This window comes from Physella acuta, unplaced genomic scaffold (genome assembly GCF_028476545.2).
Source record: "Physella acuta isolate Inbredline_101_S28 unplaced genomic scaffold, ASM2847654v3 ptg000079l, whole genome shotgun sequence".
NCBI lineage: Eukaryota > Metazoa > Mollusca > Gastropoda > Physidae > Physella > Physella acuta.
Genome location: NW_026731599.1, coordinates 524,959 through 551,471, shown reverse-complemented (window position 1 = coordinate 551,471; position 26,513 = coordinate 524,959). Strand labels below are relative to the sequence as shown.

Here is a 26,513-nt window from a genome sequence, read left to right as displayed (position 1 = left end):
TCAGACAATGAGCTGATGAAGAACATAGTCAGCCAATGAGCTGATGAACAACATAGACAATGAGCTGATGAAGAACATAGTCAGCCAATGAGCTGATGAAGAACATAGTCAGCCAATGAGCTGATGAAGAACATAGACAATGAGCTGATGAAGAACATAGTCAGCCAATGAGCTGATGAAGAACATAGTCAGCCAATGAGCTGATGAAGAACATAGTCAGCCAATGAGCTGATGAAGAACATAGACAATGAGCTGATGAAGAACATAGTCAGCCAATGAGCTGATGAAGAACATAGTCAGCCAATGAGCTGATGAAGAACATAGTCAGCCAATGAGCTGATGAAGAACATAGACAATGAGCTGATGAAGAACATAGTCAGCCAATGAGCTGATGAAGAACATAGTCAGACAATGAGCTGATGAACAACATAGACAATGAGCTGATGAACAACATAGTCAGACAATGAGCTGATGAACAACATAGTCAGCCAATGAGCTGATGAAGAACATAGTCAGCCAATGAGCTGATGAACAACATAGTCAGACAATGAGCTGATAAAGAACATAGTCAGACAATGAGCTGATGAAGAACATAGTCAGACAATGAGCTGATGAACAACATAGTCAGACAATGAGCTGATGAACAACATAGTCAGACAATGAGCTGATGAACAACATAGTCAGACAATGAGCTGATGAACAACATAGTCAGACAATGAGCTGATGAAGAACATAGTCAGCCAATGAGCTGATGAAGAACATAGTCAGACAATGAGCTGATGAAGAACATAGTCAGACAATGAGCTGATGAAGAACATAGTCAGACAATGAGCTGATGAAGAACATAGTCAGACAATGAGCTGATGAAGAACATAGTCAGACAATGAGCTGATGAACAACATAGTCAGACAATGAGCTGATGAACAACATAGTCAGACAATGAGCTGATGAACAACATAGACAATGAGCTGATGAAGAACATAGTCAGACAATGAGCTGATGAAGAACATAGTCAGACAATGAGCTGATGAAGAACATAGTCAGACAATGAGCTGATGAAGAACATAGTCAGACAATGAGCTGATGAAGAACATAGTCAGACAATGAGCTGATGAAGAACATAGTCAGACAATGAGCTGATGAAGAACATAGTCAGACAATGAGCTGATGAACAACATAGTCAGACAATGAGCTGATGAACAACATAGTCAGACAATGAGCTGATGAACAACATAGTCAGACAATGAGCTGATGAAGAACATAGTCAGACAATGAGCTGATGAACAACATAGTCAGACAATGAGCTGATGAAGAACATAGTCAGACAATGAGCTGATGAAGAACATAGTCAGACAATGAGCTGATGAACAACATAGTCAGACAATGAGCTGATGAAGAACATAGTCAGACAATGAGCTGATGAAGAACATAGTCAGACAATGAGCTGATGAAGAACATAGTCAGAAATGAGCTGATGAAGAACATAGTCAGACAATGAGCTGATGAAGAACATAGTCAGACAATGAGCTGATGAAGAACATAGTCAGACAATGAGCTGATGAAGAACATAGTCAGACAATGAGCTGATGAAGAACATAGTCAGACAATGAGCTGATGAAGAACATAGTCAGACAATGAGCTGATGAAGAACATAGTCAGACAATGAGCTGATGAAGAACATAGTCAGACAATGAGCTGATGAAGAACATAGTCAGACAATGAGCTGATGAAGAACATAGTCAGACAATGAGCTGATGAAGAACATAGTCAGACAATGAGCTGATGAAGAACATTTGTAGCACAGTAGCTTGTGATCTCACACCACAAGATGCTCAAAGGTCAACAGGGCATTCCCCCCCCCCCGACAGGGTTAGTGGTATGGTCAGGGCTATTGCTGTGACAAGGGTTAGTGCTAGCATTGGTTTTGGTTTTGTGTCCAGTTTTAGGCTGAGGTGAATGCTTAGGTTTTGGTCTTTTTCTTTAGGTTAGGATTATAAGGTAATATATAAGTATAGAATTTGAGTTAGTATCAAACTATAGCACTCACCTTAAGGGTAGCCATTTGTCTCTCTCTTCCTGCCATCCTGCTGGTGGAGACTCTACCCAAGCGTTGAAGTATCGAACTATTCCAACATGTTCCAGTTTGGCTAAAACTTTGACTTCTCGCAAAACTTTTTCTTTAGCGCCATCACTGAAAGTTGTTAACTTACTATTGTTAGATTCTATCAGTCTTTAGTATTCTTTTAATCTTTAAGATGCTTTAATATCTACATTGAAAGCACAGTCATTTAGAGATGAAAAATAAAATGTTGACAGCTAGAGATGGGTCAGAATGCTAGTTATTTACCTTCTGGGCAGCATGGTCCTTTTGACAGCATAATGTTGGTCATCCACCTTGTTTACAGCCTCAAAGACCACCCCAAACCCTCCCTTACCAAGGCAGTGAAGACACTCAAAATCTGTGGCAAACCTACAGGCAAAGACAAAATCTGGAAAACCTACAGGCAAAGACACAATCTGGCAAACCTACAGGCAAAGACAAAATCTGGCAAACCTACAGGCAAAGACAAAATCTGGCAAACCTACAGGCAAAGACACAATCTGGCAAACCTACAGGCAAAGACAAAATCTGGCAAACCTACAGGCAAAGACAAAAATGGTTGGCAAACCTACAGGCAAAGACACAATCTGGCAAACCTACAGGCAAAGACAAAATCTGGCAAAGCTACAGGCAAAGACACAATCTGGCAAACACACAGGCAAAGACAAAATCTGGCAAACCTACAGGCAAAGACAAAATCTGGCAAATCTACAGGCAAAGACACAATCTGGCAAACACACAGGCAAAGACAAAATCTGGCAAATCTACAGGCAAAGACAAAATCTGGCAAATCTACAGGCAAAGACACAATCTGGCAAACACACAGGCAAAGACAAAATCTGGCAAATCTACAGGCAAAGACAAAATCTGGCAAACCTACAGGCAAAGACACAATCTGGCAAACACACAGGCAAAGACAAAATCTGGCAAATCTACAGGCAAAGACAAAATCTGGCAAACCTACAGACAAAGACACAATCTGGCAAACCTACAGGCAAAGACACAATCTGGCAAACCTACAGGCAAAGACACAATCTGGCAAACACACAGGCAAAGACAAAATCTGGCAAATCTACAGGCAAAGACAAAATCTGGCGAACCTACAGGCAAAGACACAATCTGGCAAACCTGTTGCATTGTTTCTTTGAGGGACCATGTAATGAATAAAGGAGATGTGTGATGATCTTTGAGGGACCTGAATAAAGGAGATGTGTGATGATCTTTGAGGGACCTGAATAAAGGAGATGTGTGATGATCTTTGAGGGACCTGAATAAAGGAGATGTGTGATGATCTTTGAGGGACCTGAATAAAGGAGATGTGTGATGATCTTTGAGGGACCTGAATAAAGGAGATGTGTGATGATCTTTGAGGGACCTGAATAAAGGAGATGTGTGATGATCTTTGAGGGACCTGAATAAAGGAGATGTGTGATGATCTTTGAGGGACCTGAATAAAGGAGATGTGTAATGATCTTTGAGGGACCTGAATAAAGGAGATCAGGGTTCGTACTGCTTTTTGAAAATGAAATTCCAGACTTTTTCCAGACTTTTTTGGAAAAATTCCAGACTTTAGACAGATAATGTGTGAATAATTTTTTTAAAATGATGCACTATTTGTACTGTCATTTTAATTACTTATACTAAATTGACATTTATTTTAGGCAATTGAGCTATATTCATAGTGAACTTTCTCTAGCCAAATTGACAGAAAATCATTTTTTCTAAGTTTGCCTACTCCACCCTACCTAAAATTGTAACAATTGAAAAATTGATTAAAATGATGAAACTATTGTTTCCAACATTAGACTTATGTAATCTGTTCCTGATCTAATTGCTTATGTTTTCAATTAAACTATCATTAAAATGGTATTGTATAATAGTGAGAGTTAATTACTTTAAACAATAATAATGTAATGTATTAATTTAGGTCTGCTCTTGTGTAGCCTCATATAGGCTACGTGTAAAGAAAAAAAATTGGAGCAAAAAAAAAAAAAAAAAAAAAAAAAAAAAAAAAAAAAAAAAATCACTGTTTGTGCTTATAGTAATAGCTGAGAAACGGGTCTGCTATAAAAAAAATTGCCCGTATCCTTTCCTCCCATCCCCCCCCCCCTCACATACACACGACACGATGAAGGGTTCACTCTGAGGTCATAGTAGTCTAGACTTCAGTATGCCTGTTTAATACGTCATAACATGAACTGTGCTGTGACTTATACCCCCTCCCCTCCTTACCAGGCAGTACCAACTACGCACTTGGGTTCACGGTGAGTTCACACAAGTGACCGTGGTTACAAGGAGGGGCGGGGTAGTTTAACTTTAATCGTCAGCGTTTGCAATGATTTCAAAAACAGTTTAATGGAAGGTGAATTACAATTAAATCGAGAGCCTAACAATCATGACGGCGATCATTCTTTCATTAAATGACAATTGTAAGTACTTGTAACACATTCATACGGTCAGTCGGGCCACAAAATATCTCTTCCCTCCCTTCCCCTCTTCTTCCAATGACGTAGTAACTGAGCATTCGTGTTTTTTTCTGCGAACAAGCGAAAAAACGCCACAACATAGTGTAAACCCGCGCGATAGCGCGGGGAAAAAAATTGGACTAAAGTCACTTAAAAATCGCAATTTTCTAAGTTGGAAAATATGGACTACGAAGTTTTGTTTCTAAAACTAGATTCCAGACTTTTTCCAGACTTTTAAAAAATCCTGCCCAAAAACTAGCGATTTTCCAGACATTTTTAAGTCTTAAATTCACTTTTCTAAATTCAAGACTTTTTCCAGACTGCGTACGAACCCTGGGAGATATGTGATGATCTTTGAGGGACCATGTAATGAATAAAGGAGACGTGTGATGATCTTTGAGGGGAGGGACCTGAATAAAGGAGATGTGTGATGATCTTTGAGGGGAGGGACCTGAATAAAGGAGATGTGTGATGATCTTTGAGGGACCTGAATAAAGGAGATATGTGATGATCTTTGAGGGACCATGTAATGAATAAAGGAGACGTGTGATGATCTTTGAGGGGAGGGACCTGAATAAAGGAGATGTGTGATGATCTTTGAGGGGAGGGACCTGAATAAAGGAGATGTGTGATGATCTTTGAGGGACCATGTAATGAATAAAGGAGACGTGTGATGATCTTTGAGGGACCTGAATAAAGGAGATGTGTGATGATCTTTGAGGGGAGGGACCTGAATAAAGGAGATGTGTGATGATCTTTGAGGGACCTGAATAAAGGAGATATGTGATGATCTTTGAGGGACCATGTAATGAATAAAGGAGACGTGTGATGATCTTTGAGGGGAGGGACCTGAATAAAGGAGATGTGTGATGATCTTTGAGGGACCATGTAATGAATAAAGGAGACGTGTGATGATCTTTGAGGGGAGGGACCTGAATAAAGGAGATGTGTGATGATCTTTGAGGGACCTGAATAAAGGAGATGTGTGATGATCTTTGAGGGACCTGAATAAAGGAGATGTGTGATGATCTTTGAGGGACCTGAATAAAGGAGATGTGTGATGATCTTTGAGGGACCTGAATAAAGGAGATGTGTAATGATCTTTGAGGGACCTGAATAAAGGAGATCAGGGTTCGTACTGCTTTTTGAAAATGAAATTCCAGACTTTTTCCAGACTTTTTTGGAAAAATTCCAGACTTTAGACAGATAATGTGTGAATAATTTTTTTAAAATGATGCACTATTTGTACTGTCATTTTAATTACTTATACTAAATTGACATTTATTTTAGGCAATTGAGCTATATTCATAGTGAACTTTCTCTAGCCAAATTGACAGAAAATCATTTTTTCTAAGTTTGCCTACTCCACCCTACCTAAAATTGTAACAATTGAAAAATTGATTAAAATGATGAAACTATTGTTTCCAACATTAGACTTATGTAATCTGTTCCTGATCTAATTGCTTATGTTTTCAATTAAACTATCATTAAAATGGTATTGTATAATAGTGAGAGTTAATTACTTTAAACAATAATAATGTAATGTATTAATTTAGGTCTGCTCTTGTTAAGTAGCCTCATATAGGCTACGTGTAAAGAAAAAAAATTGGAGCAAAAAAAAAAAAAAAAAAAAAAAAAAAATCACTGTTTGTGCTTATAGTAATAGCTGAGAAACGGGTCTGCTATAAAAAAAATTGCCCGTATCCTTTCCTCCCATCCCCCCCCCTCACATACACACGACACGATGAAGGGTTCACTCTGAGGTCATAGTAGTCTAGACTTCAGTATGCCTGTTTAATACGTCATAACATGAACTGTGCTGTGACTTATACCCCCTCCCCTCCTTACCAGGCAGTACCAACTACGCACTTGGGTTCACGGTGAGTTCACACAAGTGACCGTGGTTACAAGGAGGGGCGGGGTAGTTTAACTTTAATCGTCAGCGTTTGCAATGATTTCAAAAACAGTTTAATGGAAGGTGAATTACAATTAAATCGAGAGCCTAACAATCATGACGGCGATCATTCTTTCATTAAATGACAATTGTAAGTACTTGTAACACATTCATACGGTCAGTCGGGCCACAAAATATCTCTTCCCTCCCTTCCCCTCTTCTTCCAATGACGTAGTAACTGAGCATTCGTGTTTTTTTCTGCGAACAAGCGAAAAAACGCCACAACATAGTGTAAACCCGCGCGATAGCGCGGGGAAAAAATTGGACTAAAGTCACTTAAAAATCGCAATTTTCTAAGTTGGAAAATATGGACTACGAAGTTTTGTTTCTAAAACTAGATTCCAGACTTTTTCCAGACTTTTAAAAAATCCTGCCCAAAAACTAGCGATTTTCCAGACATTTTTAAGTCTTAAATTCACTTTTCTAAATTCAAGACTTTTTCCAGACTGCGTACGAACCCTGGGAGATATGTGATGATCTTTGAGGGACCATGTAATGAATAAAGGAGACGTGTGATGATCTTTGAGGGGAGGGACCTGAATAAAGGAGATGTGTGATGATCTTTGAGGGACCATGTAATGAATAAAGGAGACGTGTGATGATCTTTGAGGGGAGGGACCTGAATAAAGGAGATGTGTGATGATCTTTGAGGGACCATGTAATGAATAAAGGAGACGTGTGATGATCTTTGAGGGACCTGAATAAAGGAGATGTGTGATGATCTTTGAGGGGAGGGACCTGAATAAAGGAGATGTGTGATGATCTTTGAGGGACCATGTAATGAATAAAGGAGACGTGTGATGATCTTTGAGGGGAGGGACCTGAATAAAGGAGACGTGTGATGATCTTTGAGGGACCATGTAATGAATAAAGGAGACGTGTGATGATCTTTGAGGGGAGGGACCTGAATAAAGGAGATGTGTGATGATCTTTGAGGGACCATGTAATGAATAAAGGAGACGTGTGATGATCTTTGAGGGGAGGGACCTGAATAAAGGAGATGTGTGATGATCTTTGAGGGACCATGTAATGAATAAAGGAGATGTGTGATGATCTTTGAGGGGAGGGACCTGAATAAAGGAGATGTGTGATGATCTTTGAGGGACCTGAATAAAGGAGATGTGTGATGATCTTTGAGGGACCATGTAATGAATAAAGGAGACGTGTGATGATCTTTGAGGGGAGGGACCTGAATAAAGGAGATGTGTGATGATCTTTGAGGGACCATGTAATGAATAAAGGAGACGTGTGATGATCTTTGAGGGGAGGGACCTGAATAAAGGAGATGTGTGATGATCTTTGAGGGGAGGGACCTGAATAAAGGAGATGTGTGATGATCTTTGAGGGACCTGAATAAAGGAGATGTGTGATGATCTTTGAGGGACCTGAATAAAGGAGATGTGTGATGATCTTTGAGGGACCTGAATAAAGGAGATGTGTGATGATCTTTGAGGGACCTGAATAAAGGAGATGTGTGATGATCTTTGAGGGACCTGAATAAAGGAGATGTGTGATGATCTTTGAGGGGAGGGACCTGAATAAAGGAGATGTGTGATGATCTTTGAGGGACCTGAATAAAGGAGATGTGTGATGATCTTTGAGGGACCTGAATAAAGGAGATGTGTGATGATCTTTGAGGGACCTGAATAAAGGAGATGTGTGATGATCTTTGAGGGACCTGAATAAAGGAGATGTGTGATGATCTTTGAGGGACCTGAATAAAGGAGATGTGTGATGATCTTTGAGGGACCTGAATAAAGAAGACGTGTGATGCATCTGATGAGGGACAAGCACAACTAACCTGGAGGTGTATTTGCCAAAGCTTCCAGAATTTTCCTGCAGAACTGGAGCACTGTCAGATGACACAAGAAACACTTCTTCACTTCCTTTTTCCTGCAACAACAACTTGACCATAACACAAAAAACTTGTCTAACAAAAACTTGACCATAACACAAAAAACTTGTCTAACAAAAACTTGACCATAACACAAAAAACTTGTCTAACAAAAACTTGACCATAACACAAAAAACTTGTCTAACAAAAACTTGACCATAACACAAAAAACTTGTCTAACAAAAACTTGACCATAACACAAAAAACTTGTCTAACAAAAACTTGACCATAACACAAAAAACTTGTCTAACAAAAACTTGACCATAACACAAAAAACTTGTCTAACAAAAACTTGACCATAACACAAAAAACTTGTCTAACAAAAACTTGACCATAACACAAAAAACTTGTCTAACAAAAACCTTGACTTATTATAAGCCCTAGTTCTATTCCCACAGGAACTTTCAAAACCCTTGAGCAAAAGATCTGCTTCTAATATCCATGAACCAATCCAATAAAGGCTAAATTCTATTCCTATAGACTTACCAAAGTATGATCAGTCTTCTTGAATAGCTTGATTAAACACAGATGTAAAGCAACAGAGAAGATAACGCCAACCAATACAAGTTTCCTGAAACAAAAAAACAGAAAATATAGGTGGAGTCAGTCACCTCTAAAATTAGCATCAAATATGGGGGGGGGGGGGGGGGGGGGGGGGGGGGGGTAGAGAACATGGCCCTAAAGGTAGCCACAGAACATGGTCCTAAAGGTAGCCACAGGTACAGAACATGGTCCTAAGGTAGCCACAAGTACAGAACATGGTCCTAAAGGTAGCCACAGGTACAGAACATGGTCCTAAAGGTAGCCACAGGTACAGAACATGGTCCTAAAGGTAGCCACAGGTACAGAACATGGTCCTAAGGTAGCCACAAGTACAGAACATGGTCCTAAAGGTAGCCACAGGTACAGAACATGGTCCTAAAGGTAGCCACAGGTACAGAACATGGTCCTAAAGGTAGCCACAGGTACAGAACATGGTCCTAAAGGTAGTCACAGGTACAGAACATGGTCCTAAAGGTAGCCACAGGTACAGAACATGGTCCTAAGGTAGCCACAAGTACAGAACATGGTCCTAAAGGTAGCCACAGGTACAGAACATGGTTCTAAGGTAGCCACAAGTACAGAACATGGTCCTAAAGGTAGCCATAGGTACAGAACATGGTCCTAAAGGTAGCCACAGGCACAGAACATGGTCCTAAAGGTAGCCACAGGTACAGAACATGGTCCTAAAGGTAGCCACAGGTACAGAACATGGTCCTAAAGGTAGCCACAGGTACATAACATGGTCCTAAAGGTAGCCACAGGTACAGAACATGGTCCTAAAGGTAGCCACAGGTACAGAACATGGTCCTAAAGGTAGCCACAGGTACAGAACATGGTCCTAAAGGTAGCCACAGGTACAGAACATGGTCCTAAAGGTAGCCACAGGTACAGAACATGGTCCTAAAGGTAGCCACAGGTACAGAACATGGTCCTAAAGGTAGTCACAGGTACAGAACATGGTCCTAAAGGTAGCCACAGGTACAGAACATGGTCCTAAAGGTAGCCACAGGTACAGAACATGGTCCTAAAGGTAGCCACAGGTACAGAACATGGTCCTAAAGGTAGCCACAGGTACAGAACATGGTCCTAAAGGTAGCCACAGGTACAGAACATGGTCCTAAAGGTAGCCACAGGTACAGAACATGGTCCTAAAGGTAGCCACAGGTACAGAACATGGTCCTAAAGGTAGCCACAGGTACAGAACATGGTCCTAAAGGTAGCCACAGGTACAGAACATGGTCCTAAAGGTAGCCACAGGTACAGAACATGGTCCTAAAGGTAGCATACAATGTTTGCTGCCAGGTAGCATAAAGTTGGGTAGAAACTTAAAAAAATGAAACCTAAGACTGAAGTAAGTAGTTGCTAATATGACTTTACCAAGTAACTTGCCACTTGTGCTCCTGTTGTCCATGTTTTGTGTCCTCAATCAACAGGACCTGCTCTTTTTTGCTTGCACGCAGGTCAGCAAACTCTGGGTACAGGAAGTAGCCAGTGTCTAGAACAGAAACAAGTGGAGCATAGTGCTAGCTCAGCCAGTCTGGGTACAGGAAGTAGCCAGTGTCTAGAACAGAAACAAGTGGAGCATAGTGCTAGCTCAGTCAGTCTGGGTACAGGAAGTAGCCAGTGTCTAGAACAGAAACAAGTGGAGCATAGTGCAGGTCAGCCAGTCTGGGTACAGGAAGTAGCCAGTGTCTAGAACAGAAACAAGTGGAGCATAGTGCAGGTCAGCCAGTCTGGGTACAGGAAGTAGCCAGTGTCTAGAACAGAAACAAGTGGAGCATAGTGCTAGCTCAGCCAGTCTGGGTACAGGAAGTAGCCAGTGTCTAGAACAGAAACAAGTGGAGCATAGTGCTAGCTCAGCCAGTCTGGGTACAGGAAGTAGCCAGTGTCTAGAAGAGAAACAAGTGGAGCATAGTGCTAGCTCAGTCAGTCTGGGTACAGGAAGTAGCCAGTGTCTAGAACAGAAACAAGTGGAGCATAGTGCTAGCTCAGCCAGTCTGGGTACAGGAAGTAGCCAGTGTCTAGAACAGAAACAAGTTGAGCATAGTGCTAGCTCAGCCAGTCTGGGTACAGGAAGTAGCCAGTGTCTAGAACAGAAACAAGTGGAGCATAGTGCTAGCTCAGCCAGTCTGGGTACAGGAAGTAGCCAGTGTCTAGAACAGAAACAAGTGGAGCATAGTGCTAGCTCAGCCAGTCTGGGTACAGGAAGTAGCCAGTGTCTAGAACAGAAACAAGTGGAGCATAGTGCTAGCTCAGTCAGTCTGGGTACAGGAAGTAGCCAGTGTCTAGAACAGAAACAAGTGGAGCATAGTGCTAGCTCAGTCAGTCTGGGTACAGGAAGTAGCCAGTGTCTAGAACAGAAACAAGTGGAGCATAGTGCAGGTCAGCCAGTCTGGGTACAGGAAGTAGCCAGTGTCTAGAACAGAAACAAGTGGAGCATAGTGCAGGTCAGCCAATCTGGGTACAGGAAGTAGCCAGTGTCTAAAACAGAAACAAGTGGAGCATAGTGCAGGTCAGCAAACTCTGGGTACAGGAAGTAGCCAGTGTCTAGAACAGAAACAAGTGGAGCATAGTGCAGGTCAGCCAGTCTGGGTACAGGAAGTAGCCAGTGTCTAGAACAGAAACAAGTGGAGCATAGTGCTAGCTCAGCCAGTCTGGGTACAGGAAGTAGCCAGTGTCTAGAACAGAAACAAGTGGAGCATAGTGCTAGCTCAGCCAGTCTGGGTACAGGAAGTAGCCAGTGTCTAGAACAGAAACAAGTGGAGCATAGTGCTAGCTCAGCCAGTCTGGGTACAGGAAGTAGCCAGTGTCTAGAACAGAAACAAGTGGAGCATAGTGCTAGCTCAGTCAGTCTGGGTACAGGAAGTAGCCAGTGTCTAGAACAGAAACAAGTGGAGCATAGTGCAGGTCAGCCAGTCTGGGTACAGGAAGTAGCCAGTGTCTAGAACAGAAACAAGTGGAGCATAGTGCAGGTCAGCCAATCTGGGTACAGGAAGTAGCCAGTGTCTAGAACAGAAACAAGTGGAGCATAGTGCTAGCTCAGCCAGTCTGGGTACAGGAAGTAGCCAGTGTCTAGAACAGAAACAAGTGGAGCATAGTGCTAGCTCAGCCAGTCTGGGTACAGGAAGTAGCCAGTGTCTAGAACAGAAACAAGTGGAGCATAGTGCTAGCTCAGCCAGTCTGGGTACAGGAAGTAGCCAGTGTCTAGAACAGAAACAAGTGGAGCATAGTGCTAGCTCAGCCAGTCTGGGTACAGGAAGTAGCCAGTGTCTAGAACAGAAACAAGTGGAGCATAGTGCTAGCTCAGTCAGTCTGGGTACAGGAAGTAGCCAGTGTCTAGAACAGAAACAAGTGGAGCATAGTGCAGGTCAGCCAATCTGGGTACAGGAAGTAGCCAGTGTCTAGAACAGAAACAAGTGGAGCATAGTGCTAGCTCAGCCAGTCTGGGTACAGGAAGTAGCCAGTGTCTAGAACAGAAACAAGTGGAGCATAGTGCAGGTCAGCCAATCTGGGTACAGGAAGTAGCCAGTGTCTAGAACAGAAACAAGTGGAGCATAGTGCTAGCTCAGCCAGTCTGGGTACAGGAAGTAGCCAGTGTCTAGAACAGAAACAAGTGGAGCATAGTGCTAGCTCAGCCAGTCTGGGTACAGGAAGTAGCCAGTGTCTAGAACAGAAACAAGTGGAGCATAGTGCTAGCTCAGCCAGTCTGGGTACAGGAAGTAGCCAGTGTCTAGAACAGAAACAAGTGGAGCATAGTGCTAGCTCAGCCAGTCTGGGTACAGGAAGTAGCCAGTGTCTAGAACAGAAACAAGTGGAGCATAGTGCTAGCTCAGCCAGTCTGGGTACAGGAAGTAGCCAGTGTCTAGAACAGAAACAAGTGGAGCATAGTGCTAGCTCAGCCAGTCTGGGTACAGGAAGTAGCCAGTGTCTAGAACAGAAACAAGTGGAGCATAGTGCTAGCTCAGTCAGTCTGGGTACAGGAAGTAGCCAGTGTCTAGAACAGAAACAAGTGGAGCATAGTGCTAGCTCAGTCAGTCTGGGTACAGGAAGTAGCCAGTGTCTAGAACAGAAACAAGTGGAGCATAGTGCAGGTCAGCCAGTCTGGGTACAGGAAGTAGCCAGTGTCTAGAACAGAAACAAGTGGAGCATAGTGCAGGTCAGCCAATCTGGGTACAGGAAGTAGCCAGTGTCTAGAACAGAAACAAGTGGAGCATAGTGCTAGCTCAGCCAGTCTGGGTACAGGAAGTAGCCAGTGTCTAGAACAGAAACAAGTGGAGCATAGTGCAGGTCAGCCAGTCTGGGTACAGGAAGTAGCCAGTGTCTAAAACAGAAACAAGTGGAGCATAGTGCTAGCTCAGTCAGTCTGGGTACAGGAAGTAGCCAGTGTCTAAAACAGAAACAAGTGGAGCATAGTGCTAGCTCAGCCAGTCTGGTACCCAGATCACAAGGAGAAGAATCACCCTGTAAAAACACCTGTCCACACCCTGTAAAAACGCCTGACCACACCCTGTAAAAACACCTGACCACACCCTGTAAAAACACCTGTCCACACCCTGTAAAAACACCTGTCCACACCCTGTAAAAACACCTGTCCACACCCTGTAAAAACACCTGTCCACACCCTGTAAAAACACCTGTCCACACCCTGTAAAAACACCTGGCCACACCCTGTAAAAACGCCTGTCCACACCCTGTAAAAACACCTGTCCACACCCCACCCACCCTGTAAAAACACCTGTCCACACCCTGTAAAAACACCTGTCCACACCCTGTAAAAACACCTGACCACACCCTGTAAAAACACCTGGCCACACCCTGTAAAAACACCTGACCACACCCCACCCACCCTGTAAAAACACCTGGCCACACCCTGTAAAAACACCTGTCCACACCCTGTAAAAACACCTGGCCACACCCTGTAAAAACACCTGTCCACACCCTGTAAAAACACCTGTCCACACCCCACCCACACCCTGTAAAAACACCTGTCCACACCCCACCCACACCCTGTAAAAACACCTGTCCACACCCTGTAAAAACACCTGACCACACCCCACCCACAGCCTGTAAAAACACCTGACCACACCCCACCCACACCCTGTAAAAACACCTGACCACACCCCACCCACAACCTGTAAAAACAACTGGCCACACCCCACCCACACCCTGTAAAAACACCTATCCACACCCCACCCACAGCCTGTAAAAACACCTGACCACACCCCACCCACCCTGTAAAAACACCTGTCCACACCCCATAAAAACACCTGGCCACACCCCATAAAAACACCTGACCACACCCCACCCACAACCTGTAAAAACCCCTGTCCACACACCACCCACCCTGTAAAACCCCTGTCCACACCCCACCCACCCTGTAAAAACCCCTGTCCACACCCCATAAAAACACCTGTCCACACCCCACCCACCCTGTAAAAACACCTGTCCACTCCCCACCCACCCTGTAAAAACACCTGGCCACTCCCCACCCACCCTGTAAAAACACCTGACCACACCCCACCAACAACCTGTAAAAACAACTGGCCACACCCCACCCACCCTGTAAAAACACCTGTCCACACCCCATAAAAACACCTGTCCACACCCTGTAAAAACACCTGGCCACTCCCTACCCACCCTGTAAAAACACCTGTCCACACCCCACCCACCCCATAAAAACACCTGTCCACACCCTGTAAAAACACCTGTCCACACCCTGTAAAAACACCTGGCCACACCCCACCCACCCTGTAAAAACACCTGTCCACACCCCATAAAAACACCTGTCCACACCCTGTAAAAACACCTGTCCACACCCTGTAAAAACACCTGTCCACACCCTGTAAAAACACCTGTCCACACCCTGTAAAAACACCTGTCCACACCCTGTAAAAACACCTGTCCACACCCTGTAAAAACACCTGACCACACCCTGTAAAAACACCTGTCCACACCCTGTAAAAACACCTGACCACACCCTGTAAAAACACCTGACCACACCCTGTAAAAACACCTGTCCACACCCTGTAAAAACACCTGTCCACACCCCACCCACACCCTGTAAAAACACCTGACCACACCCTGTAAAAACACCTGACCACACCCTGTAAAAACACCTGTCCACACCCTGTAAAAACACCTGACCACACCCCACCCACAGCCTGTAAAAACACCTGACCACACCCCACCCACACCCTGTAAAAACACCTGACCACACCCCACCCACAACCTGTAAAAACAACTGGCCACACCCCACCCACACCCTGTAAAAACACCTATCCACACCCCACCCACAGCCTGTAAAAACACCTGACCACACCCCACCCACCCTGTAAAAACACCTGTCCACACCCCATAAAAACACCTGGCCACACCCCATAAAAACACCTGACCACACCCCACCCACAACCTGTAAAAACCCCTGTCCACACACCACCCACCCTGTAAAACCCCTGTCCACACCCCACCCACCCTGTAAAAACCCCTGTCCACACCCCATAAAAACACCTGTCCACACCCCACCCACCCTGTAAAAACACCTGTCCACTCCCCACCCACCCTGTAAAAACACCTGGCCACTCCCCACCCACCCTGTAAAAACACCTGACCACACCCCACCAACAACCTGTAAAAACAACTGGCCACACCCCACCCACCCCATAAAAACACCTGTCCACACCCTGTAAAAACACCTGGCCACACCCCACCCACCCTGTAAAAACACCTGTCCACTCCCCACCCACCCTGTAAAAACACCTGTCCACACCCCACCCACCCCATAAAAACACCTGTCCACACCCTGTAAAAACACCTGGCCACACCCCACCCACCCTGTAAAAACACCTGTCCACTCCCCACCCACCCTGTAAAAACACCTGTCCACTCCCCACCCACCCTGTAAAAACACCTGTCCACACCCCACCCACCCTGTAAAAACACCTGTCCACACCCCACCCACCCTGTAAAAACACCTGTCCACACCCTGTAAAAACACCTGTCCACTCCCCACCCACCCTGTAAAAACACCTGTCCACTCCCCACCCACCCTGTAAAAACACCTGTCCACTCCCCACCCACCCTGTAAAAACACCTGTCCACACCCCACCCACCCTGTAAAAACACCTGTCCACACCCCACCCACCCCATAAAAACACCTGTCCACACCCTGTAAAAACACCTGGCCACACCCCACCCACCCTGTAAAAACACCTGACCACACCACGCCCACCCTGTAAAAACCCCTGTCCACTCCCCACCCACCCCATAAAAACACCTGTCCACACCCCACCCACCCTGTAAAAACACCTGTCCACTCCCCACCCACCCTGTAAAAACACCTGTCCACTCCCCACCCACCCTGTAAAAACCCCTGTCCACACCCCACCCACCCTGTAAAAACACCTGTCCACACCCCACCCACCCTGTAAAAACACCTGTCCACTCCCCACCCACCCTGTAAAAACACCTGTCCACACCCCACCCACCCTGTAAAAACACCTGTCCACACCCCACCCACCCTGTAAAAACACCTGTCCACACCCCACCCACCCTGTAAAAACACCTGTCCACTCCCCACCCACCCTGTAAAAACACCTGTCCACTCCCCACCCATCCTGTAAAAACACCTGTCCACTCCCCACCCACCCTGTAAAAACACCTGTCCACTCCCCATAAAAACACCTGTCCACACCCTGTAAAAACACCTGTCCACTCCCCACCCACCCTGTAAAAACACCTGTCCACACCCCACCCACCCCATAAAAACACCTGTCCACACCCCATAAAAACACCTGTCCACACCCTGTAAAAACCCCTGTCCACACCCTGTAAAAACCCCTGTCCACACCCTGTAAAAACCCCTGTCCACACCCTGTAAAAACCCCTGTCCACACCCTGTAAAAACACCTGTCCACACCCTGTAAAAACACCTGTCCACTCCCCACCCACCCTGTAAAAACACCTGTCCACTCCCCACCCACCCTGTAAAAACCCCTGTCCACTCCCCACCCACCCTGTAAAAACCCCTGTCCACTCCCCACCCACCCTGTAAAAACACCTGTCCACTCCCCACCCACCCTGTAAAAACCCCTGTCCACTCCCCACCCACCCTGTAAAAACACCTGTCCACACCCCACCCACCCTGTAAAAACACCTGTCCACACCCCACCCACCCTGTAAAAACACCTGTCCACACCCCACCCACCCTGTAAAAACACCTGTCCACTCCCCACCCACCCTGTAAAAACCCCTGTCCACTCCCCACCCACCCTGTAAAAACCCCTGTCCACTCCCCACCCACCCTGTAAAAACCCCTGTCCACTCCCCACCCACCCTGTAAAAACACCTGGCCACACCCTGTAAAAACACCTGTCCACTCCCCACCCACCCTGTAAAAACCCCTGTCCACAGCCCACCAATCAAACAAACAGAAGAGCCTACCAAAAGGGTAATCTTCATGCCAAACTGTCAGTGATGTGCTGTCTTTTTTCTTTCTGACATCTGGGGATTTTTCTAGTTGTGCTGGTTGTCTGTTCCCTCCAAAAATGGGCGTCCTCACAGAAGCTACGAATATAAGAGTTGATGGTGTCATAGGGTCAGGTAAAATATTAGTTGATGGTGTCATAGGGTCAGGTGGAATATTAGTTGATGGTGTCATAGGGTCAGGTGGAATATTAGTTGATGGTGTCATAGGGTCAGGTGGAATATTAGTTGATGGTGTCATAGGGTCAGGTGGAATATTAGTTGATGGTGTCATAGGGTCAGGTGGAATATTAGTTGATGGTGTCATAGGGTCAGGTGGAATATTATTATTAGTTGATGGTGTCAAAGGGTCAGGTAAAATATTTGTTGATGGTGTCATAGGGTCAGGTAAAATATTAGTTGATGGTGTCATAGGGTCAGGTGGAATATTAGTTGATGGTGTCATAGGGTCAGGTGGAATATTAGTTGATGGTGTCATAGGGTCAGGTGGAATATTAGTTGATGGTGTCATAGGGTCAGGTGGAATATTAGTTGATGGTGTCATAGGGTCAGGTGGAATATTAGTTGATGGTGTCATAGGGTCAGGTGGAGTATTAGTTGATGGTGTCATAGGGTCAGGTAAAATATTAGTTGATGGTGTCATAGGGTCAGGTGGAATATTAGTTGATGGTGTCATAGGGTCAAGTGGAATATTAGTTGATGGTGTCATAGGGTCAGGTGGAATATTAGTTGATGGTGTCATAGGGTCAGGTGGAATATTAGTTGATGGTGTCATAGGGTCAGGTGGAATATTAGTTGATGGTGTCATAGGGTCAGGTGGAATATTAGTTGATGGTGTCATAGGGTCAGGTGGAATATTAGTTGATGGTGTCATAGGGTCAGGTAAAATATTAGTTGATGGTGTCATAGGGTCAGGTAAAATATTAGTTGATGGTGTCATAGGGTCAGGTGGAATATTAGTTGATGGTGTCATAGGGTCAGGTGGAATATTAGTTGATGGTGTCATAGGGTCAGGTAAAATATTAGTTGATGGTGTCATAGGGTCAGGTAAAATATTAGTTGATGGTGTCATAGGGTCAGGTAAAATATTAGTTGATGGTGTCATAGGGTCAGGTGGAATATTAGTTGATGGTGTCATAGGGTCAGGTGGAATATTAGTTGATGGTGTCATAGGGTCAGGTGGAATATTAGTTGATGGTGTCATAGGGTCAGGTGGAATATTAGTTGATGGTGTCATAGGGTCAGGTGGAATATTAGTTGATGGTGTCATAGGGTCAGGTGGAATATTAGTTGATGGTGTCATAGGGTCAGGTGGAATATTAGTTGATGGTGTCATAGGGTCAGGTGGAATATTAGTTGATGGTGTCATAGGGTCAGGTAAAATATTAGTTGATGGTGTCATAGGGTCAGGTAAAATATTAGTTGATGGTGTCATAGGGTCAGGTAAAATATTAGTTGATGGTGTCATAGAGTCAGGTGGAATATTAGTTGATGGTGTCATAGGGTCAGGTGGAATATTAGTTGATGGTGTCATAGGGTCAGGTGGAATATTAGTTGATGGTGTCATAGGGTCAGGTGGAATATTAGTTGATGGTGTCATAGGGTCAGGTGGAATATTAGTTGATGGTGTCATAGGGTCAGGTGGAATATTAGTTGATGGTGTCATAGGGTTAGGTGGAATATTAGTTGATGGTGTCATAGGGTCAGGTGGAATATTAGTTGATGGTGTCATAGGGTCAGGTAAAATATTAGTTGATGGTGTCATAGGGTCAGGTAAAATATTAGTTGATGGTGTCATAGGGTCAGGTGGAATATTAGTTGATGGTGTCATAGGGTCAGGTGGAATATTAGTTGATGGTGTCATAGGGTCAGGTGGAATATTAGTTGATGGTGTCATAGGGTCAGGTGGAAGATTAGTTGATGGTGTCATAGGGTCAGGTGGAATATTAGTTGATGGTGTCATAGGGTCAGGTAAAATATTAGTTGATGGTGTCATAGGGTCAGGTAAAATATTAGTTGATGGTGTCATAGGGTCAGGTGGAAGATTAGTTGATGGTGTCATAGGGTCAGGTAAAATATTAGTTGATGGTGTCATAGGGTCAGGTGGAATATTAGTTGATGGTGTCATAGGGTCAGGTGGAAGATTAGTTGATGGTGTCATAGGGTCAGGTGGAATATTAGTTGATGGTGTCATAGGGTCAGGTGGAATATTAGTTGATGGTGTCATAGGGTCAGGTGGAATATTAGTTGATGGTGTCATAGGGTCAGGTGGAATATTAGTTGATGGTGTCATAGGGTCAGGTAAAATATTAGTTGATGGTGTCATAGGGTCAGGTAAAATATTAGTTGATGGTGTCATAGGGTCAGGTAAAATATTAGTTGATGGTGTCATAGGGTCAGGTAAAATATTAGTTGATGGTGTCATAGGGTCAGGTGGAATATTAGTTGGTGTCATAGGGTCAGGTGGAATATTAGTTGATGGTGTCATAGGGTCAGGTAAAATATTAGTTGATGGTGTCATAGGGTCAGGTGGAATATTAGTTGGTGTCATAGGGTCAGGTGGAATATTAGTTGATGGTGTCATAGGGTCAGGTGGAATATTAGTTGATGGTGTCATAGGGTCAGGTGGAATATTAGTTGATGGTGTCATAGGGTCAGGTGGAAGATTAGTTGAATTTCAACTGTACCAGTATTCAGGTAAGGTCTCCACGAAACTTTGACATCCGGATCAAAGATGTGTCCGATCCGCTGACGAGTGAAGGACTTGATTATGTTTTCCATCTGAGGCGAGGGTTGGATGTACAGCAACTTCTGATGCGAGCCTGCAAGACAGGGTTGGATGTACAAGACAGGGTTGGATGTACAAGACAGGGTTGGATGTACAAGACAGGGTTGGATGTACAAGACAGGGTTGGATGTACAAGACAGGGTTGGATGTACAAGACAGGGTTGGATGTACAAGACAGGGTTGGATGTACAAGACAGGGTTGGATGTACAAGACAGGGTTGGATGTACAAGACAAGACAGGATTGGATGTACAAGACAGGGTTGGATGTACAAGACAGGGTTGGATGTACAAGACAGGGTTGGATGTACAAGACAGGGTTGGATGTACAAGACAGGGTTGGATGTACAAGACAAGACAGGGTTGGATGTACAGCAACTTCTGATGAGAGCCTGCAAGACAGGGTTGGATGTACAAGACAGGGTTGGATGTACAAGACAGGGTTGGATGTACAAGACAGGGATGGATGTACAAGACAGATGTCTAGTTAATCAGTTCCACGTAGATGTCAGTGACAGTTTAAAGTTGGGACAATGTCTTTTGACAAAGGGTGTGTTCACTAACATACAAATTTCCTCACAAACTGAATATCTGACCAGTAGATGGAGATCTGGCATAAACTAGGTCAATTGTCATTTCCTCAAGTCATGTTACACATGACTTACCATGTGAGACATGACTTACCATGTTAGACATGACTTACCATGTTAGACCATGTTATGCATGACTTACCATGTTACTCATGACTTACCATGTTAGACATGACTTACACATGACTTACCATGTTACTCATGACTTACCATGTTAGACCATGTTATGCATGACTTACCATGTTACACATGACTTACCATGTTACGCATGACTTACCAATGTAGAGCAAAGGCTGGGCCAGGCTGTCGTTGTCATCAGGGGTGTAGGTGGTCAGCGTGGGGATGTGGCGTCCGTCAAACAAACTCATGGGCTCCAGTTTGCCTTGTCTCAGTAGCCAGGCCTTTGCTATTGGGGCATCAAACTGTCAATACAAATGTCAGACTGTCAATACAAATGTCAGACTGTCAATACAAATGTCAGACTGTCAATACAAATGTCAGACTGTCAATACAAATGTCAGACTGTCAATACAAATGTCAGACTGTCAATACAAATGTCAATACAAATGTCAAACTGTCAATACAAATGTCAGATTGTCAATACAAATGTCAAACTGTCAATACAAATGTCAGACTGTCAATACAAATGTCAGACTGTCAATACAAATGTCAGACTGTCAATACAAATGTCAGACTGTCAATACAAATGTCAGACTGTCAATACAAATGTCAGACTGTCAATACAAATGTCAATACAAATGTCAGACTGTCAATACAAATGTCAGACTGTCAATACAAATGTCAGACTGTCAATACAAATGTCAGACTGTCAATACAAATGTCAATACAAATGTCAAACTGTCAATACAAATGTCAAACTGTCAATACAAATGTCAAACTGTCAATACAAATGTCAAACTGTCAATACAAATGTCAGACTGTCAATACAAATATCAGACTGTCAATACAAATGTCAGACTGTCAATACAAATGTCAGACTGTCAATACAAATGTCAATACAAATGTCAGACTGTCAATACAAATGTCAGATTGTCAATACAAATGTCAAACTGTCAATACAAATGTCAGACTGTCAATACAAATGTCAGACTGTCAATACAAATGTCAAACTGTCAATACAAATGTCAGACTGTCAATACAAATGTCAAACTGTCAATACAAATGTCAGACTGTCAATACAAATGTCAAACTGTCAATACAAATGTCAGTCTGTCAATACAAATGTCAAACTGTCACAACTAGAATCTTACTTTATGTTCCCACGTCACAAGACTAGAATCTTCTCTGCTTAAGGCCACAACTCTGCCCTCAGGGACCAGTAGACGCAACAAATCTTCATCACCCAAATCTTCAACAAATCTTTCCCCTCCGCTGCATTCATCTGCATTCAATTAACACAAGTCTTCTTAACACAAGTTTTCTTAACAAAAGAGAAATAGGAACATTTTAAATAAAACACAATTAACACACGTCTTCTTAACAAAAGAGAAATAGGAACATTTTAAATAAAACACAATTAACACACGTCTTCTTAACAAAAGGGAAATAGGAACATTTTAAATAAAACACAATTAACACAAGTCTTCTTAACAAAAGGGAAATAGGAACATTTTAAATAAAACACAACACAAGTCTTCTTAACAAAAGAGAAATAGGAAAATTTTAAATAAAACACAATTAACACATGTCTTCTTAACAAAAGGGAAATAGGAAAATTTTAAATAAAACACAATTAACACACGTCTTCTTAACAAAAGAGAAATAGGAACATTTTAAATAAAACACAATTAACACACGTCTTCTTAACAAAAGAGAAATAGGAACATTTTAAATAAAACACAACACAAGTCTTCTTAACGAAAGAGAAATAGGAAAATTTTAAATAAAACACAATTAACACAAGTCTTCTTAACAAAAGAGAAATAGGAAAATTTTAAATAAAACAAAATTAACACACGTCTTCTTAACAAAAGAGAAATAGGAACATTTTAAATAAAACACAATTAACACACGTCTTCTTAACAAAAGAGAAATAGGAAAATTTTAAATAAAACACAATTAACACAAGTCTTCTTAACAAAAGAGAAATAGCAAAAATTTTAAATAAAACACAATTAACACAAGTCTTCTTAACAAAAGAGAAATAGGAAAATTTTAAATAAAACACAATTAACTCAAGTCTTCTTAACAAAAGAGAAATAGGAACATTTTAAATAAAACACAATTAACACAAGTCTTCTTAACAAAAGAGAAATAGGAAAATTTTAAATAAAACACAATTAACTCAAGTCTTCTTAACAAAAGGGAAATAGGAACATTTTAAATAAAACACAATTAACACAAGTCTTCTTAACAAAAGGGAAATAGGAACATTTTAAATAAAACACAACACAAGTCTTCTTAACAAAAGAGAAATAGGAAAATTTTAAATAAAACACAATTAACACATGTCTTCTTAACAAAAGGGAAATAGGAACATTTTAAATAAAACACAATTAACACAAGTCTTCTTAACAAAAGAGAAATAGGAAAATTTTAAATAAAACACAATTAACACAAGTCTTCTTAACAAAAGAGAAATAGGAAAATTTTAAATAAAACACAATTAACACACGTCTTCTTAACAAAAGAGAAATAGGAACATTTTAAATAAAACACAATTAACACACGTCTTCTTAACAAAAGAGAAATAGGAACATTTTAAATAAAACACAATTAACACACGTCTTCTTAACAAAAGAGAAATAGGAAAATTTTAAATAAAACACAACACAAGTCTTCTTAACGAAAGAGAAATAGGAAAATTTTAAATAAAACACAATTAACACATGTCTTCTTAACAAAAGGGAAATAGGAACATTTTAAATAAAACACAATTAACACAAGTCTTCTTAACAAAAGAGAAATAGGAAAATTTTAAATAAAACACAATTAACACAAGTCTTCTTAACAAAAGAGAAATAGGAAAATTTTAAATAAAACACAATTAACACACGTCTTCTTAACAAAAGAGAAATAGGAACATTTTAAATAAAACACAATTAACACACGTCTTCTTAACAAAAGAGAAATAGGAACATTTTAAATAAAACACAATTAACACACGTCTTCTTAACAAAAGAGAAATAGGAACATTTTAAATAAAACACAATTAACACAAGTCTTCTTAACAAAAGAGAAATAGGAAAATTTTAAATAAAACACAATTAACTCAAGTCTTCTTAACAAAAGGGAAATAGGAACATTTTAAATAAAACACAATTAACTCAAGTCTTCTTAACAAAAGGGAAATAGGAACATTTTAAATAAAACACAATTAACACAAGTCTTCTTAACAAAAGAGAAATAGGAAAATTTTAAATAAAACACAATTAACACAAGTCTTCTTAACAAAAGAGAAATAGGAAAATTTTAAATAAAACATAATTAACACAAGTCTTCTTAACAAAAGAGAAATAGGAAAATTTTAAATAAAACACAACACAAGTCTTCTTAACAAAAGAGAAATAGGAACATTTTAAATAAAACACAATTAACACACGTCTTCTTAACAAAAGGGAAATAGGAACATTTTAAATAAAACACAATTAACACAAGTCTTCTTAACAAAAGAGAAATAGGAAAATTTTAAATAAAACACAATTAACACAAGTCTTCTTAACAAAAGAGAAATAGGAAAATTTTAAATAAAACATAATTAACACAAGTCTTCTTAACAAAAGAGAAATAGGAAAATTTTAAATAAAACACAACACAAGTCTTCTTAACAAAAGAGAAATAGGAACATTTTAAATAAAACACAATTAACACACGTCTTCTTAACAAAAGAGAAATAGGAACATTTTAAATAAAACACAACACAAGTCTTCTTAACAAAAGAGAAATAGGAAAATTTTAAATAAAACACAATTAACACAAGCACTGTCTTAACACAAGGTGGTCACCATTGGGTGTTTGAGATGACTTAAAGGTTGTACGTGGGGTGTTTGAGATGACTTAAAGGATGTACCTGGGGTGTTTGAGGTGACTTAAAGGATGTATGTGGGGTGTTTGAGATGACTTAAAAGTTGTACCTGGGGTGTTTGAGATGACTTAAAGGATGTATGTGGGGTGTTTGAGATGACTTAAAGGTTGTATGTGGGGTGTTTGAGATGACTTAAAGGTTGTATGTGGGGTGTTTGAGATGACTTAAAGGTTGTATGTGGGGTGTTTGAGATGACTTAAAGGTTGTATGTGGGGTGTTTGAGATGACTTAAAAGTGTTACCTGGGGTGTTTGAGATGACTTAAAAGTGTTACCTGGGGTGTTTGAGATGACTTAAAAGTGTTACCTGGGGTGTTTGAGATGACTTAAAGGATGTATGTGGGGTGTTTGAGATGACTTAAAGGTTGTATGTGGGGTGTTTGAGATGACTTAAAGGTTGTATGTGGGGTGTTTGAGATGACTTAAAGGTTGTATGTGGGGTGTTTGAGATGACTTAAAAGTGTTACCTGGGGTGTTTGAGATGACTTAAAAGTGTTACCTGGGGTGTTTGAGATGACTTAAAAGTTGTATGTGGGGTGTTTGAGATGACTTAAAGGATGTATGTGGGGTGTTTGAGATGACTTAAAAGTTGTATGTGGGGTGTTTGAGATGACTTAAAGGATGTATGTGGGGTGTTTGAGATGACTTAAAGGTTGTATGTGGGGTGTTTGAGATGACTTAAAGGATGTATGTGGGGTGTTTGAGATGACTTAAAGGATGTATGTGGGGTGTTTGAGATGACTTAAAAGTGTTACCTGGGGTGTTTGAGATGACTTAAAGGTTGTATGTGGGGTGTTTGAGATGACTTAAAGGTTGTACCTGAGGTGTTTGAGATGACTTAAAGGATGTATGTGGGGTGTTTGAGATGACTTAAAGGTTGTACCTGAGGTGTGTGTAAAAAGGGGGATATCTTGGGCATCTTCCAGGTCCTCATCAAGTTGTGAGTTTGGTGATGGCAGATTGATTTGGTGCTGACCAACACTGAAGTTCCACCTTAAACACACATCAACAGATCCATTCTACTCTGATCACAAATTAGCAACAAAACAATGACCTAACTCAACCCACACAAACAAAGTGTCATGCACTCATTGTACTTGTGATTGTATTGTCTGGTACAAATGTAGTGACCTACAAACATAGTGACCTACAAATGTAGTTACCTACAAACATAGTGACCTACAAACATAGTGACCTACAAATGTAGTTACCTACAAACATAGTGACCTACAAATGTAGTTACCTACAAACATAGTGACCTACAAATGTAGTGACCTACAAACATAGTGACCTACAAATGTAGTTACCTACAAACATAGTGACCTACAAACATAGTGACCTACAAACATAGTGACCTACAAACATAGTGACCTACAAACATAGTGACCTACAAACATAGTGACCTACAAATGTAGTGACCTACAAACATAGTGACCTACAAATGTAGTTACCTACAAACATAGTGACCTACAAACATAGTGACCTACAAATGTAGTTACCTACAAACATAGTGACCTACAAACATAGTGACCTACAAATGTAGTTACCTACAAACATAGTTACCTACAAACATAGTGACCTACAAAGTAGTGACCTACAAACATAGTGACCTACAAATGTAGTTACCTACAAACATAGTGACCTACAAACATAGTG

At 41.8% G+C, this 26,513-nt stretch overlaps 1 protein-coding gene across 3 annotated transcripts in view; it reads right to left on the bottom strand.

Moving 5' to 3' along the window:
• Positions 1-26,513, bottom strand: part of LOC131956805 (eukaryotic translation initiation factor 2-alpha kinase) — a 35,912-nt gene that overhangs the window by 6,412 nt on the left and 2,987 nt on the right. For all 3 annotated transcript variants that reach the window (XR_009389002.1, XR_009389001.1, XM_059321409.1), the window contains exons 5-14: positions 25,741-25,850; positions 22,086-22,216; positions 21,092-21,236; positions 20,126-20,260; positions 17,397-17,519; positions 10,335-10,452; positions 8,901-8,985; positions 8,322-8,413; positions 2,348-2,470; positions 2,048-2,191 (exon numbers count right to left, since the gene is read on the bottom strand). Coding sequence is in view for 1 of the 3 variants with exons in the window: in XM_059321409.1 (XP_059177392.1) it covers positions 2,048-2,191; positions 2,348-2,470; positions 8,322-8,413; positions 8,901-8,985; positions 10,335-10,452; positions 17,397-17,519; positions 20,126-20,260; positions 21,092-21,236; positions 22,086-22,216; positions 25,741-25,850 (1,206 nt within the window). In the remaining 2 variants the exon portion in view is untranslated. The remainder of the gene's footprint in view (positions 1-2,047; positions 2,192-2,347; positions 2,471-8,321; positions 8,414-8,900; positions 8,986-10,334; positions 10,453-17,396; positions 17,520-20,125; positions 20,261-21,091; positions 21,237-22,085; positions 22,217-25,740; positions 25,851-26,513) is intronic.